Source organism: Thalassophryne amazonica, chromosome 10 (genome assembly GCF_902500255.1).
Source record: "Thalassophryne amazonica chromosome 10, fThaAma1.1, whole genome shotgun sequence".
Lineage (NCBI taxonomy): Eukaryota > Metazoa > Chordata > Actinopteri > Batrachoidiformes > Batrachoididae > Thalassophryne > Thalassophryne amazonica.
In genome coordinates this window covers 94,915,027-94,931,440 of record NC_047112.1, presented here as the reverse complement: position 1 = coordinate 94,931,440, position 16,414 = coordinate 94,915,027, and the positions used below count along the sequence as shown (strand labels likewise).

The following is a 16,414-nucleotide window of genomic DNA, read 5'->3' as shown; positions in this document are numbered from 1 at the left end:
CGAGATTCATCACTGAATATGACTTTCATCCAGTCATCCACAGTCCACGATTGCTTTTCCTTAGCCCATTGTAACTTTGTTTTTTTTCTGTTTAGGTGTTAATGATGGCTTTCGTTTAGCTTTTCTGTATGTAAATCCCATTTCCTTTTGGCAGTTTCTTACAGTTCAGTCACAGACGTTGACTCCAGTTTCCTCCCATTCGTTCCTCATTTGTTTTGTTGTCCTCTACTGGTGGTTGGCTCTCACTGCGGTATTGTATCACTTCCTGTTCCGGAGCACAGCGGTGTTTTTCTGTATCTGTTAGCTGTTTAATCTGCGCAGTTAGATTGATCTAGTTATCTAGATTACGATTTGTTTCCCAGTGTAATCTTTACGTGCCTTAACTAAAGCACTCCTTCTGCTGAATCACCTCTAAATTATTTACACATTATTCACTTTGCGTGTTTTTAGGAATCCGCTAGCTTAGCGTAGCTACTAGCTCTTAGCCGATTTAGCATGGCGGCTTCTCCTGTCTCTCCCGCACTTTTCTGCTCTGGGTGTGAAATGTTTAGTTATTCCTCGGCCTCCTTTAGCAGTAATGGTACTTGTAATAAGTGTAGCTTATTCGTAGCTTTGGAGGCCAGGCTGGGCGAATTGGAGACTCGGCTCCGCACCGTGGAAAATTCTACAGCTAGCCAGGCCCCTGTAGTCGGTGCGGACCAAGGTAGCTTAGCCGCCGTTAGTTCCCCCCTGGCAGATCCCGAGCAGCCGGGAAAGCAGGCTGACTGGGTGACTGTGAGGAGGAAGCGTAGCCCTAAACAGAAGCCCCGTGTACACCGCCAACCCGTTCACATTTCTAACCGTTTTTCCCCACTCGACGACACACCCGCCGAGGATCAAACTCTGGTTATTGGCGACTCTGTTTTGAGAAATGTGAAGTTAGCGACACCAGCAACCATAGTCAATTGTCTTCCGGGGGCCAGAGCAGGCGACATTGAAGGAAATTTGAAACTGCTGGCTAAGGCTAAGCGTAAATTTGGTAAGATTGTAATTCACGTCGGCAGTAATGACACCCGGTTACGCCAATCGGAGGTCACTAAAATTAACATTAAATCGGTGTGTAACTTTGCAAAAACAATGTCGGACTCCGTAGTTTTCTCTGGGCCCCTCCCCAATCAGACCGGGAGTGACATGTTTAGCCGCATGTTCTCCTTGAATTGCTGGCTGTCTGAGTGGTGTCCAAAAAATGAGGTGGGCTTCATAGATAATTGGCAAAGCTTCTGGGGAAAACCTGGTCTTGTTAGGAGAGACGGCATCCATCCCACTTTGGATGGAGCAGCTCTCATTTCTAGAAATCTGGCCAATTTTCTTAAATCCTCCAAACCGTGACTATCCAGGGTTGGGACCAGGAAGCAGAGTTGTAGTCTTACACACCTCTCTGCAGCTTCTCTCCCCCTGCCATCCCCTCATTACCCCATCCCCGTAGAGACGGTGCCTGCTCCCAGACTACCAATAACCAGCAAAAATCTATTTAAGCATAAAAATTCAAAAAGAAAAATAATATAGCACCTTCAACTGCACCACAGACTAAAACAGTTAAATGTGGTCTATTAAACATTAGGTCTCTCTCTTCTAAGTCCCTGTTGGTAAATGATATAATAATTGATCAACATATTGATTTATTCTGCCTAACAGAAACCTGGTTACAGCAGGATGAATATGTTAGTTTAAATGAGTCAACACCCCCGAGTCACACTAACTGTCAGAATGCTCGTAGCACGGGCCGGGGCGGTGGATTAGCAGCAATCTTCCATTCCAGCTTATTAATTAATCAAAAACCCAGACAGAGCTTTAATTCATTTGAAAGCTTGTCTCTTAGTCTTGTCCATCCAAATTGGAAGTCCCAAAAACCAGTTTTATTTGTTATTATCTATCGTCCACCTGGTCGTTACTGTGAGTTTCTCTGTGAATTTTCAGACCTTTTGTCTGACTTAGTGCTTAGCTCAGATAAGATAATTATAGTGGGCGATTTTAACATCCACACAGATGCTGAGAATGACAGCCTCAACACTGCATTTAATCTATTATTAGACTCTATTGGCTTTGCTCAAAAAGTAAATGAGTCCACCCACCACTTTAATCATATCTTAGATCTTGTTCTGACTTATGGTATGGAAATAGAAGACTTAACAGTATTCCCTGAAAACTCCCTTCTGTCTGATCATTTCTTAATAACATTTACATTTACTCTGATGGACTACCCAGCAGTAGGGAATAAGTTTCATTACACTAGAAGTCTTTCAGAAAGCGCTGTAACTAGGTTTAAGGATATGATTCCTTCTTTATGTTCTCTAATGCCATATAACAACACAGTGCAGAGTAGCTACCTAAACTCTGTAAGGGAGATAGAGTATCTCGTCAATAGTTTTACATCCTCATTGAAGACAACTTTGGATGCTGTAGCTCCTCTGAAAAAGAGAGCTTTAAATCAGAAGTGTCTGACTCCGTGGTATAACTCTCAAACTCGTAGCTTAAAGCAGATAACCCGTAAGTTGGAGAGGAAATGGCGTCTCACTAATTTAGAAGATCTTCACTTAGCCTGGAAAAAGAGTCTGTTGCTCTATAAAAAAGCCCTCCGTAAAGCTAGGACATCTTTCTACTCATCACTAATTGAAGAAAATAAGAACAACCCCAGGTTTCTTTTCAGCACTGTAGCCAGGCTGACAAAGAGTCAGAGCTCTATTGAGCTGAGTATTCCATTAACTTTAACTAGTAATGACTTCATGACTTTCTTTGCTAACAAAATTTTAACTATTAGAGAAAAAAATTACTCATAACCATCCCAAAGACGTATCGTTATCTTTGGCTGCTTTCAGTGATGCCGGTATTTGGTTAGACTCTTTCTCTCCGATTGTTCTGTCTGAGTTATTTTCATTAGTTACTTCATCCAAACCATCAACATGTTTATTAGACCCCATTCCTACCAGGCTGCTCAAGGAAGCCCTACCATTATTTAATGCTTCGATCTTAAATATCTATATATTATAATATATAGAGAGGGTGTCTGTCTCCCTGATCTGAATTGGGAGCTGGTTCCACAGGAGAGGAGCCTGAAAGCTGAAGGTTCTGCCTCCCATTCTACTCTTACAAACCCTAGGAACTACAAGTAAGCCTGCAGTCTGAGAGCGAAGCGCTCTATTGGGGTGATATGGTTCTATGAGGTCCCTAAGATAAGAAGGGACCTGATTATTCAAAACCTTTTAAGTAAGAAGAAGAATTTTAAATTCTATTCTAGAATTAACAGGAAGCCAATGAAGAGAGGCCAATATGGGTGAGATATGCTCTGTGAAGAAGATTCCCCATTTACATGAACAAATTGTAATCTATTAGATAAATATGATTCAAACCACCACAGCGCAGTGCCTTTAATACCTATGGCATGCTCTAATCTCTGTAATAAAATTTTATGGTCAACAGTATCAAAAGCAGCACTGAGGTCTAACAGAACAAGCACAGAGATGAGTCCACTGTCTGAGGCCATAAGAAGATCATTTGTAACCTTCACTAATGCTGTTTCTGTACTATGATGAATTCTAAAACCTGACTGAAACTCTTCAAATAGACCATTCCTCTGCAGATGATCAGTTAGCTGTTTTACAACTACCCTTTCAAGAATTTTTGAGAGAAAAGGAAGGTTGGAGATTGGCCTATAATTAGCTAAGATAGCTGGGTCAAGTGATGGCTTTTTAAGTAATGGTTTAATTACTGCCACCTTAAAAGCCTGTGGTACATAGCCAACTAATAAAGATAGATTGATCATATTTAAGATCGAAGCATTAAATAATGGTAGGGCTTCCTTGAGCAGCCTGGTAGGAATGGGGTCTAATAGACATGTTGATGGTTTGGATGGAGTAACTAATGAAAATAACTCAGACAGAACAATCTGAGAGAAAGAGTCTAACCAAATACCGGCATCACTGAAAGCAGCCAAAGATAACGATACGTCTTTGGGATGGTTATGAGTAATTGTTTCTCTAATAGTTAAAATTTTATTAGCAAAGAAAGTCATGAAGTCATTACTAGTTAAAGTTAAAGGAATACTCGGCTCAATAGAGCTCTGACTCTTTGTCAGCCTGGCTACAGTGCTGAAAAGAAACCTGGGGTTGTTCTTATTTTCTTCAATTAGTGATGAGTAGTAAGATGTCCTAGCTTTACGGAGGGCTTTTTTATAGAGCAACAGACTCTTTTTCCAGGCTAAGTGAAGATCATCTAAATTAGTGAGACGCCATTTCCTCTCCAACTTACGGGTTATCTGCTTTAAGCTGCGAGTTTGTGAGTTATACCACGTAGACAGGCACTTCTGATTTAAAGCTCTCTTTTTCAGAGGAGCTACAGCATCCAAAGTTGTCTTCAATGAGGATGTAAAACTATTGACGAGATACTCTATCTCACTTACAGAGTTTAGGTAGCTACTCTGCACTGTGTTGGTATATGGCATTAGAGAACATAAAGAAGGAAACATATCCTTAAACCTAGTTACAGCGCTTTCTGAAAGACTTCTAGTGTAATGAAACTTATTCCCCACTGCTGGGTAGTCCATCAGAGTAAATGTAAATGTTATTAAGAAATGATCAGACAGAAGGGAGTTTTCAGGGAATACTGTTAAGTCTTCAATTTCCATACCATAAGTCAGAACAAGATCTAAGATATGATTAAAGTGGTGGGTGGACTCATTTACATTTTGAGCAAAGCCAGTTGAGTCTAATAATAGATTAAATGCAGTGTTGAGGCTGTCATTCTCAGCATCTGTGTGGATGTTAAAATCGCCCACGATAATTATCTTATCTGAGCTAAGCACTAAGTCAGACAAAAGTTCTGAAAATTCACAGAGAAACTCGCAGTAACGACCAGGTGGACGATAGATAACAACAAATAAAACTGGTTTTTGGGACTTCCAATTTGGATGGACAAGACTAAGAGTCAAGCTTTCAAATGAATTAAAGCTCTGTCTGGGTTTTGGATTAATTAATAAGCTGGAATGGAAGATTGCTGCTAATCCTCCGCCTCGGCCCGTGCTACGAGCGTTCTGGCAGTTAGTGTGACTCGGGGGTGTTGACTCATTTAAACTAACATATTCATCCTGCTGTAACCAGGTTTCTGTAAGGCAGAATAAATCAATATGTTGATCAATTATTATATCATTTACTAACAGGGACTTAGAAGAGAGAAACCTAATGTTTAATAGACCACATTTAACTGTTTTAGTCTGTGGTGCAGTTGAAGGTGCTATATTATTTTTTCTTTTTGAATTTTTATGCTTAAATAGATTTTTGCTGGTTATTGGTGGTCTGGGAGCAGGCACCGTCTCTACGGGGATGGGGTAATGAGGGGATGGCAGGGGGAGAGAAGCTGCAGAGAGGTGTGTAAGACTACAACTCTGCTTCCTGGTCCCAACCCTGGATAGTCACGGTTTGGAGGATTTAAGAAAACTGGCCAGATTTCTAGAAATGAGAGCTGCTCCATCCAAAGTGGGATGGATGCCGTCTGTCCTAACAAGACCAGGTTTTCCCCAGAAGCTTTGCCAATTATCTATGAAGCCCACCTCATTTTTTGGACGCCACTCAGACAGCCAGCAATTCAAGGAGAACATGCGGCTAAACATGTCACTCCCGGTCCGATTGGGGAGGGGCCCAGAGAAAACTACAGAGTCCGACATTGTTTTTGCAAAGTTACACACCGATTCAATGTTAATTTTAGTGACCTCCGATTGGCGGAACCGGGTGTCATTACTGCCGACGTGAATTACAATCTTAACAAATTTACGCTTAGCCTTAGCCAGCAGTTTCAAATTTCCTTCAATGTCGCCTGCTCTGACCCCCGGAAGACAATTGACTATGGTTGCTGGTGTCGCTAACTTCACATTTCTCAAAACAGAGTCGCCAATAACCAGAGTTTGTTCCTCGGCGGGTGTGTCGCCGAGTGGGGAAAAAACGGTTAGAAATGTGAACGGGTTGGCGGTGTACATGGGGCTTCTGTTTAGGGCTACGCTTCCTCCTCACAGTCACCCAGTCGGCCTGCTTTCCCGGCTGCTCGGGATCTGCCAGAGGGAAACTAAGGGCGGCTAAGCTACCTTGGTCAGTACCGACTACAGGGGCCTGGCTGTAGAATTTTCCACGGTGCGGAGCCGAGTCTCCAATTCGCCCAGCCTGGCCTCCAAAGCTACGAATAAGCTACACTTATTACAAGTACCATTACTGCTAAAGGAGGCCGAGGAATAACTAAACATTTCACACCCAGAGTAGAAAAGTGCGGGAGAGACAGGAGAAGCCACCATGCTAAACCGGCTAAGAGCTAGTAGTTGCGCTAAGCTAGCGGATTCCTAAAAACACACAAAGCGAATAATGTGTAAATAATTTAGAGGTGATTCAGCAGAGGGAGTGCTTTAGTTAAGGCACGTGAAGATAACACTGTGAAACAAATCGTTATATAGGTAACTAGATCAATCTAACTGCGCAGATTAAACAGCTAACAGATACAGCAAAACACCGCTGTGCTCCGGAACAGGAAGTGATACAATACCGCAGTGAGAGCCAACCACCAGTAGAGGCAAGCAATCCTCTACTGGTGGTTTTAGAAGACATCACTCCACAGAAACAGCACTTATTAAAGTAGTTAAGGATCTTCTGCGAGCAGTGGACTCGGATACTACTACAGCATTGGTGTTGTTGGATCTCAGTGCTGCGTTTGACACAGTTGATCATCATATTCTACTTGATAGGCTAGAAAACTGTTTCGGGATTACTGGAACTGCTCTTGTGTGGCTGACGTCTTATCTGTCTGGTCGTTCCCATTGTGTTTTGTGCAGTGACACTACCTCTGACTTTAAGGGCATGAAGTTCGGGGTTCCGCAGGGATCCGTTCTGGGTCTCCTGCTTTTTTCCCTATATATGGCACCCCTTGGGAACATTTTGCGGCGTTTCGGGGTTGCTTTTCATTGTTATGCTGATGATTCTCAATTGTATATGCCGATAGCTGCTGGAAATCCTGTCCACCAATTTGATCAGCTGGCGCTTAGCCTAGGTTCATGTGTTATACATCATACTGACAAAGTGAGGAACCTTGGGGTAATCTTTGATCCTGCATTGTCCTTTGACCTCCACATTAGGGGCAGGGCTTCTGTGTGTTCCGAGGATGAACAAAAAGTCTGTGGGGTATAGAGCCTTCTCCTTCCGTGGTCCGGCTCTTTGGAATGATCTACCTGCTGTTATTCGGCAGTCTGACACGGTGGAGATTTTTAAATCAAGACTGAAGACCCACTTTTTTAGACTGTCTTATCATTAATTTTTTAATTTGTTTGTGTTTGCTTTGTAATTTATTTTTATTGTACTGTGTTTTATCTTTTAACTGTGCTTTTCTTCCTTTTAATTTTGATTTTAGATTAATTTGTGTTGTGAATTATGTGAAGCGCCTTGGGGTGACTTTGTCGTGATTTGGCGCTATATAAATTAATAAATTGAAATTGAAATTTCTTATAGATTCTTTACAGGAACTGGTTTTCGATACCCATCACTGGGTAAGGATACCGTGTTTTTAGCATTTCTGTGTGTTAGGTCAGAAAGCAGATTGAAGACTCGGGGAACCTTTTAAAGTATAGAATTTTGCACAAAAAAACAAATTAACACATTTAAAGAATCTAAATATTTTGGTTTAGAAAAGATACTTCTCTTGACTTGGATTTTTTTTTATCTTTGTGTTGTTTAAGGTCATGCGTTTCAGGTTTCAGCTCCAAGCTGACGTTATAACACCAAACGTTATTGCATATGCAAACACTACATGCACTCATAAAACCACAATGGGATTTACTGGGCTGCAACCAATTATTATTATTTTCATGATTAATTAAGCAATCGATTATTTTCTCAATTAAATGGTTAGTTGTTAGGTCCATAAAATGTTGAAAAATGTTGATCGGTATTTTCCAGAGCCCAAGATCATGCCTTGAAATGACTTGTTTTGTCCACAGCCCAGAGATACTCAGTTTACCACCAGATAAGAGTAAAGAAACCAGTAAAATAACCCAGAAAGTATTCACGATTTGGCTCAAAATCATTAATTTAATAGTGGACTGATTAATCCAGCCTGCAAACATAAATTGATGGGGTACGTAGCAATCACCCTGGCTGTCTGCCCATGAGTCTTGTAAGTGAAAGTCCACTGTTTGGCGAAAATAAAGGCAGATTATTGGACTTTTGTTGTTGTTTGTTTTGTAATCCATCATATTTGTCAATTAAATGTGAATGTGTTTGTCTATATGTGTTGGCCCTGCGAAAGACTGGGGGTGGGTATCCTTATGATTTTAATGGTCCTGCTACTCATATCCATCTGGTATAATGGTATTCTATATATACTCAACAAAAATATGAATGCAACACTTTTGGTTTTGCTCCCATTTTGTATGAGATGAACTCAAAGATCTAAAACTTTTTCCACATACACAATATCACCATTTCCCTCAAATATTGTTCACAAACCAGTCGAAATCTGTGATAGTGAGCACTTCTCCTTTGCTGAGATAATCCATCCCATCTCACAGGTGTGCCATATCAAGATGCTGATTAGACACCATGATTAGTGCACAAGTGTGCCTTAGACTGCCCACAATAAAAGGCCACTCTGAAAGGTGCAGTTTTATCACACAGCACAATGCCACAGATGTCGCAAGATTTGAGGGAGTGTGCAATTGGCATGCTGACAGCAGGAATGTCAACCAGAGCTGTTGCTCGTGTATTGAATGTTCATTTCTCTACCATAAGCCGTCTCCAAAGGCGTTTCACAGAAATTGGCAGTACATCCAACCAGCCTCACAACCGCAGACCACGTGTAACCACACCAGCCCAGGACCTCCACATCCAGCATGTTCACCTCCAAGATCGTCTGAGACCAGCCACTCGGGACAGCTGCTGAAACAATCGGTTTGCATAACCAAAGAATTTCTGCACAAACTGTCAGAAACCGTCTCAGGGAAGCTCATCTGCATGCTCGTCGTCCTCATCGGGGTCTCGACCTGACTCTAGTTCGTCGTCGTGACCGACTTGAGTGGGCAAATGCTCACATTCGCTGGCGTTTGGCACGTTAGAGAGGTGTTCTCTTCACGGATGATGCGAAGGAGATGTGTTGCACTGCATGAGGCAAATGGTGGTCACACCAGATACTGACTGGTATCCCCCCCCCAATAAAACAAAACTGCACCTTTCAGAGTGGCCTTTTATTGTGGACAGTCTAAGGCACACCTGTGCACTAATCATGGTGTCTAATCAGTATCTTGGTATGGCACACCTGTGATGTGGGATGGATTATCTCAGCAAAGGAGAAGTGCTCACTATCACAGATTTCGACTGGTTTGTGAACAATATTTGAGGAAAATGATATTGTGTATGTGGAAAAAGTTTTAGATCTTTGAGTTCATCTCATACAAAATGGGAGCAAAACCAAAAGTGTTGCGTTTATATTTTTGTTGAGTACAGTCAAGTACAGCCACACTTTTGAGCATTTAGTAATTCTCTCAGCCATCATCATTTCTGTGTGTGCGCACACATGGCCAAGAGAGAGACTGGCTATCATTCGGTTTTCTTTTTATGTCTGAAAGGAGAAAAGGAAAATGCTGTGTGTTTGTACATGCTGTCTGTCGGTCTGCTCACAGATCACTGGTTTTCACCTGTTGTGCAGATGTTGCATTAGGTGCTGCAGATGCAAAATGACCCATACTTTCTGTCCCACCTTAGACTGATGAGGGCCTTCTTGTGCAGGAAGAAGATGAGGACTTATTCCTCGTTCAGCAGTCATCACAAGACTTCTTAGAAGTGAAAAAAGCAGAGTATATTGAATATCATAAACGGATTCAGCAAGAGTCAGACCTTCTCTTTGTGCCGCATTCTCAACCAGGTACTGTGTAATGCACAAAGCCAGTCACATCCCGTCCACATCTTTCAAATTGTATAATAATAATATTAATATAGGGGGCTCTACAGCGTATCCAGAAAGTATTCACGACGCTGTACTTTTTCCACATTTTATGTTACAGTCTTATTTCATCCAAATGGATGAAATTCATTTTTTTCCTAATTATTATTATTATTTTTTGCAAATTTATTAAAATAAAAACACAAAGAAATCACGTATACATAAGTATTCACAGCCTTTGCCATGAAACTCAAAATTGAACCCAGGTGCATCCTGTTTCCACTGATCATCCTTCTACAGCCAGGGATGAAAAATTTCCACTTTTTGGCGGATTTCCTCTTTTTTGTCAGTCCCATCTTTGCTTGTAAATGGCAGAGCCTTTAGGGGATGCTCCTTTTTTACCCATTCATGACACTCGCAATTAGTGTCCTCAGTTCCCAAACGCTTATTGAGTGTTGTTAGAAGGAAAGGTGATGTAACACAGTGGTAAACATACCACTGTCCCAGCTTTTTTTAAACATGTTGCAGGCATCCATTTCAAAATGAGCAAATATTTGCACAAAAACAATTAAGTTTATCAGTTTGAACATTAAATATCTTGTCTTTGTGGTGTATTCAATTGAATATAGGTTGAAGAGGATTTGCAAATCATTGTATTCTGTGTTTATTTACATTTTACACAACATCCCAGCTTCATTGGAATTGGGGTTTTGTGTGAAGAAAAACAATTTATATTTGAACACCCTGCGGTTTTGCAAGTTCTCCCACTTAGAAATCATGGAGGGGTCTGAAATTTTCATCTTAGGTGCATGTCCACTGTGAGAGACATAATCTAAAAAAAAATAATCCGGAAATCACAATGTATGATTTTTTTAAATAATTTATTTGTATGTTACTGCTGCAAATAAGTATTTGAACACCTACCAACCAGCAAGAATTCTGGCTCACACAGACCGGTTAATTTTTCTTTAAGAAGCCCTCTTATTCTGCACTCTTTACCTGTATTAATTGCACCTGTTTGAACTTGTTACCTGTATAAAAGACACCTGTTCACACACTCAATCAATCACACTCCAACCTGTCCACCACAGCCAAGACCAAAAAGCTGTCTAAGGACACCAGGGACAAAACTGTAGACCTGCACAACGCTGGAATGGACTACAGGACAACAGGCAAGCATCTTGGTAGAAGTCAACAACTGTTATGATTATTGATTAGAAAGTGGAAGAAACACAAGATGACTGTCAATCTCCCTTGGTCTGGGATTCTATGCAAGATCTCACTTTGTGGGGTAAGAATGATTCTGAGAAAGCTCAGAACTACACAGGAGGACCTGGTCAATGACCTGAGGAAAGCTGGGACCACAGTCACAAAGATTACATTAGTAGCACATGATGCTGTCATGGTTTAAAATCCTGCAGGGCAGCAAGGTCCCCCTGCTCAAGCCAGCACATGTCCAGGCCCGTTTGAAGTTCACCAGTGACCATCTGGATGATCCAGAGGAGGCATGGGAGAAGGTCATGTGGTCAGATGAGACCAGAATAGAGTTTTTTGGAATCAACTCCACTTACCATGTTTAGAGGATGAGAACAACCCCAAGAAAACCATCCCAACCGTGAAGCATGGAGTTGGAAACATCATACTCTGGTGGTGCTCTTTCTGCAAAGGGGACAGGACGACTGCACCGTATTAAAGGGAGGATGGATGGGGTCATGTATTGCGAGATTTTGGCAAACAACCTCCTTCCCTCAGTAAAAGCATTGAAGATGGGTCTTGGCTGGGTCTTCCAGCATGACAGTGACCCCAAACACACAGCCAGTGCAACTAAGGAGGGGCTCCGTAAGAAGCATTTCAAGGTCCTGGCGTGGCCTGGCCAGTCTCCAGACCTGAACTCAATAGAAAGTCTTTGGAGGAAACTCCAAACCAGAAAGATTTGGAGAAGATCTGTATGGAGGAGTGGACCAAAATCCCTGCTGCAGTGTGTGCAAACTTGGTCAAGAACTACAGGAAATGTTTGACCTCTGTAATTGCAAACAAAGGCTACTGTACCAAATATTAACATAGATTTTTTTATGTGTGTTCAAATACTTATTTGCAGCAGTAACATACAAATAAATTATTTAAAAAAAATCATACATTGTGATTTCTGGATTTTTTTTTTTTAGATTGTCTCTCACAGTGGACATGCACCTAAGATGAAAATTTCAGACCCCTCCATGATTTCTAAGTGGGAGAACTTGCAAATTGCAGGGTGTTCAAATTACTTATTTTCCTCACTGTGTATATATATATATATATATATATATATATATATATATATATATATATATATGTGTGTGTGTGTGTGTATATATATATGTATATATATGTGTGTAGGAATGGTACAAACTGCCCACAGATAGGTGCACCAAGCTTGTGGCATTATATTCAAGAAGACTTGAGGCTGTAATTGCTGCCAAAGGTGCATCAACAAAGTATTGAGCAAAGGGTGTGAGTACTTATGTACATGTGATTTCTTGGGTTTTTATTTTTAATAAGTTTGCAAAAAAAAAACAACAAAAAAAAAACAGCTTTTTTCATGTTCTCATTATGGGGTGTTGTGAGTAGAATTTTGAGGGAAAAAATTAATTTACTCCATTTTGGAATAAGGCTGTAACATAATAAAATGTGGAAAAGTTAAGTACTGTGAATACTTTCTGGATGCACCTTATATCGAGTATCCTGTAAAGCCCATGAGAGACACAGTTGTTTGTTATTGGCACTTAGCGCCTTGGGGCAACTGTTTGTTGTGATTTTGTGCTATATAAATAAAATTGATTTGATTTGACATCACAATGCTTTGTTTGACAAATTGACACAGGAGACTGTATTGATACATAGTTTAACTGCCTCTTATATCTTTGCTTTAGTTCCATCTTCTATTAAATTGGCTGAAGGCATGCAGCCCCGTTATTTGGAGGATGAGGGACTGTATGTCGGAGAAAGGCCCCACGTCTCCAAGACCAATGAGAACATTATGGAGAACCGCATTTTGAAAATGGAGGAGGTGCCATCAGTCAACATGAAAGGCCCACACGGTCCACACTCTGAACCTTCATGCTTTTAACACTTTTTTCCATTTCATTTGTTAAGGGAAAGAAGTGGTTTGGGCTTGATGGCAGGATTTTGGCTCTGGCCAACCCCATAAAGGAACCATCAACAAGACCTCCTCTCTTCCACATGGAAGCAGATCTACACCCGGCACTGCAATCAGTATACACCAAGGTCAGACAAGCCCACTGTAGTTGGCATACAGTTAGGTCTGTAAAGATTTGGACAGTGGCACTTTTTTTTCCCCTCAATTTTGCTTTAGAATGCAATCACAATGGAATTGAAATGAAACAGTTTTGATGTGCTTGTGTGGAATTTCAGCTTTTATTCAAGGGTTTTAATAAAATCATATTAAAATTTTAAAAGTAAGGTAAGCCCCTTTAGCTGCTCACTTGTTATTCATTCGGGGTCACCACAGAAGGTCCCGTGTGGATTGCATGTTGAATTGGTAATTTTTTTTTTTTTTTTTTTACGTGGGATGCTCTTCCTCACTCAACTCCACATTACATGGAGAAACTGGCAGGGGTAGGAACTGGGAACCTTCCTCGCTGAAACCAAGCACCCTGACCACTTGGCCACCATTCCTGGATATTAACCTCTAAGGAATTACAGCCATTTTTACACAGAGTAATTTCATTTTCATAGGCTATAACTATGAAGTTATAGGCTTTACTATTTCATAGTTCCTTTGGCAGCTCCCTTGTTTTCACTGCACAAATTAACATAATCCTAAAAGAATAAATTATCCTGAACATGAAGATGAATTGGCAGCAATTTTGTTTAAATGAGTCATGGTGTGGTTGCATTAGCCTGTTCAAATCATTAAATATGTGTTGATTAAGAACTGCAAACAGTATGGGTCTGTAGGGTAAATCTGTGTGGAGTAAGTAAAAAGTAAGTCCCTTTGGCTGCTCCCTTGTTTTCACTCAGGGTCACCAAATCAACATGCAGATACAAGCTGGATCTGCATGTTGATTTGGCACAAGTTTTACGCCGGATGCCCTTCCTGACACAACTCAATATTACATGGAGAATGTGCAGGGGTGAGTTTTGAAGTGGTAACCTTCCGCATTGAAAATATCTGCACTTAACCTTTTGGCCACCCCTGCAAATCTCTGTGGAGACAATCCACAGAGACAATCAGACAGGTAGACAATCAGGTAGACAAAGAGACAGGTAGACAATCATGATAACTCTGAAGGAGTTATACTGTATTTTCTCGACCGTTACTTGCCCTGGAGTATTAGTTGTATGTGTCCAAAAGAAAAGGAGTCTACAAGTTGCATTTATTTTTTTAATGTAGTGCTACCACTTTATGCAATCAGAAGTTAAATACATTTTAGCGATGCATTATTTACACACCGCATTAGCGATCACAAGCTAATGAGCTAATAAATTATTGTACGAGGCACAAAACGTAAGTAAACTACTTCTTTTTGCCACTGAACAGACTATCAGAGATTAGTTAAATGGGCATTTAATTACCCTGTATGTAGGTGAAGCAGAAAAAGTGGGGTATTGTTTTCACTGGTGTCTGTCTGTCTGTGGACAAGATAACTCAAAAATGGCTGGACTGATTTCTTTTAAACTTGGTAGGAATATTACTTGGATAGATATCTATAGCTGAATAGATTTTTAAGTATTTTGAACAAGGGTCATTGAAAACATGATCCAGAAATCCTTTGTATATCTCAACCATCAAGAAGCCTAGATGGATGATCTCAAGGATATATGGATCACCAAAATATTTGTGATTGATTGGTATGAATGACTTCATAAAGAAGTCACCCAGAAGTCATATGATGAAGTCAAAAATGTTTACAAGCTAATTACAGACATGGGGCGAAATACAAAAGTATTTGTATCTGAAAATATTTAAATACATTTTTCGGAGTATTTGTATTTGTATTTTCTGATTTTGAATTCAAAGTATCTGTATTTGTATTTCAAATACATTGCCGATCCCAAGTACTCCAAATATTCCAAATACTTTTACATATACTTTTTCAAATACTTTTCAAACTTGGGAATCTCTGTGACACCGTGTTGAGACACACCAGATGTGACATTATTGTTTTGTGATATGGTGGATACAAAAGGATGCAATATTGATGGAAACAGAATATATATTGTGATAGTTTGATTATTGCCTGTGATATTATAATAGTGAATTTGTGATAAAACATGCAATCCTTTACTTATTAATAGTATTTGGTCATGCTATTTTCACAATAAATTGTCACCGGTTTATGTTTTTGTGTTGATTTGTTGTTTATAGTTCATAGAAGTATTTGTATTTGTATTTGAAAAAGTACAAAGTATTTGTATTTGGAATTTCAAAATCTAAAGTATTTGTATTTAAATACAATGCAAAGTATTTGACCCCATGTCTGGCTGATTAATGTTATTGTGCGAAAAAAAACTCCAGTAAACTGCTTCTTGTTGCCACTGAGCATATGTGAGCATAAAATATTTATAAAAGATAATAGTCTTACCTTACCCTGGCTACCTGCCATTACTGTTCTTGTTGTTTTACACAATCCAAACAAGTGTTGTGGCAAGTTGTTTAAAGATTATACAGTAAAACTCACCTAAACCGTATGTAATGCTAGCACAGCTACTGTGTGACCGTCTAGAAAACAGAACGTTTTGTGACGATCAAACTAATGTTTGTGGCACAGTGTTGTCATGCGGGACATCATTTCCTGATAGTATAATTAATCTCATCAGCTACCATTGTTTCATGCTTGCTTAAATTGTGAGCACATACTGTAGTACTCGCTACATTGTGTAGTGATAGTTTTTTCCAGAACATTGATGAGTTGATCATCCTGTTCTGTAACACAGGCTCTGAAGTCTAAGTATGAGAATCTGTACGCTGCCGGTGCAGCAGACCCTCTGGGCGACTTCCAGCTCGATGTTGATGTCTCAGGGTTGGTCTTTTCCCATCACCCACTCTTCAGTCGTGAACATGTCCTGGCAGCCCGCCTAGCTCAGCTGTATGACCAGTACCTCACCAGGCAACGCAGTAACCTCACAGGAAACCTCACTGTTAAGGTACACAGCACCAGTCAGCTGTTTGTCTTTTTGCTCAGTGTAGTGAAGACATCATCACAGTCATTTTTACATCTTTGTGAACCTTTCTGTTTTGGTCTCTTTCTTTTTCATTCTTTGTTTTAAATACATCATAGCTGCATAAATGTGTCTGTTTTGTTGTTCCCCGTTGTAGCTGAAGGGATTAAGAAAGGCGCACAGAGATAGACTTGACATCCACAGTGGACAGAACCTCAGCCAGGCCATGCAGCAGAGGCTATCAGAATACCATCTGGAGATTAGGTGAGATTTTCTTGCAGCATCTCAACCAAAACCTTGTCAGTGTAGATAG

At 40.3% G+C, this 16,414-nt stretch overlaps 1 protein-coding gene across 2 annotated transcripts in view; it reads left to right on the top strand.

Moving 5' to 3' along the window:
* The window catches only part of cc2d2a (coiled-coil and C2 domain containing 2A), a 119,921-nt gene that overhangs the window by 33,981 nt on the left and 69,526 nt on the right, over positions 1–16,414 (top strand). For both annotated transcript variants that reach the window (XM_034180548.1, XM_034180547.1), the window contains 5 exons: positions 9,762–9,921; positions 12,849–12,985; positions 13,072–13,203; positions 15,877–16,086; positions 16,259–16,365. In XM_034180548.1, the coding sequence (XP_034036439.1) occupies positions 9,762–9,921; positions 12,849–12,985; positions 13,072–13,203; positions 15,877–16,086; positions 16,259–16,365 (746 nt within the window). The remainder of the gene's footprint in view (positions 1–9,761; positions 9,922–12,848; positions 12,986–13,071; positions 13,204–15,876; positions 16,087–16,258; positions 16,366–16,414) is intronic.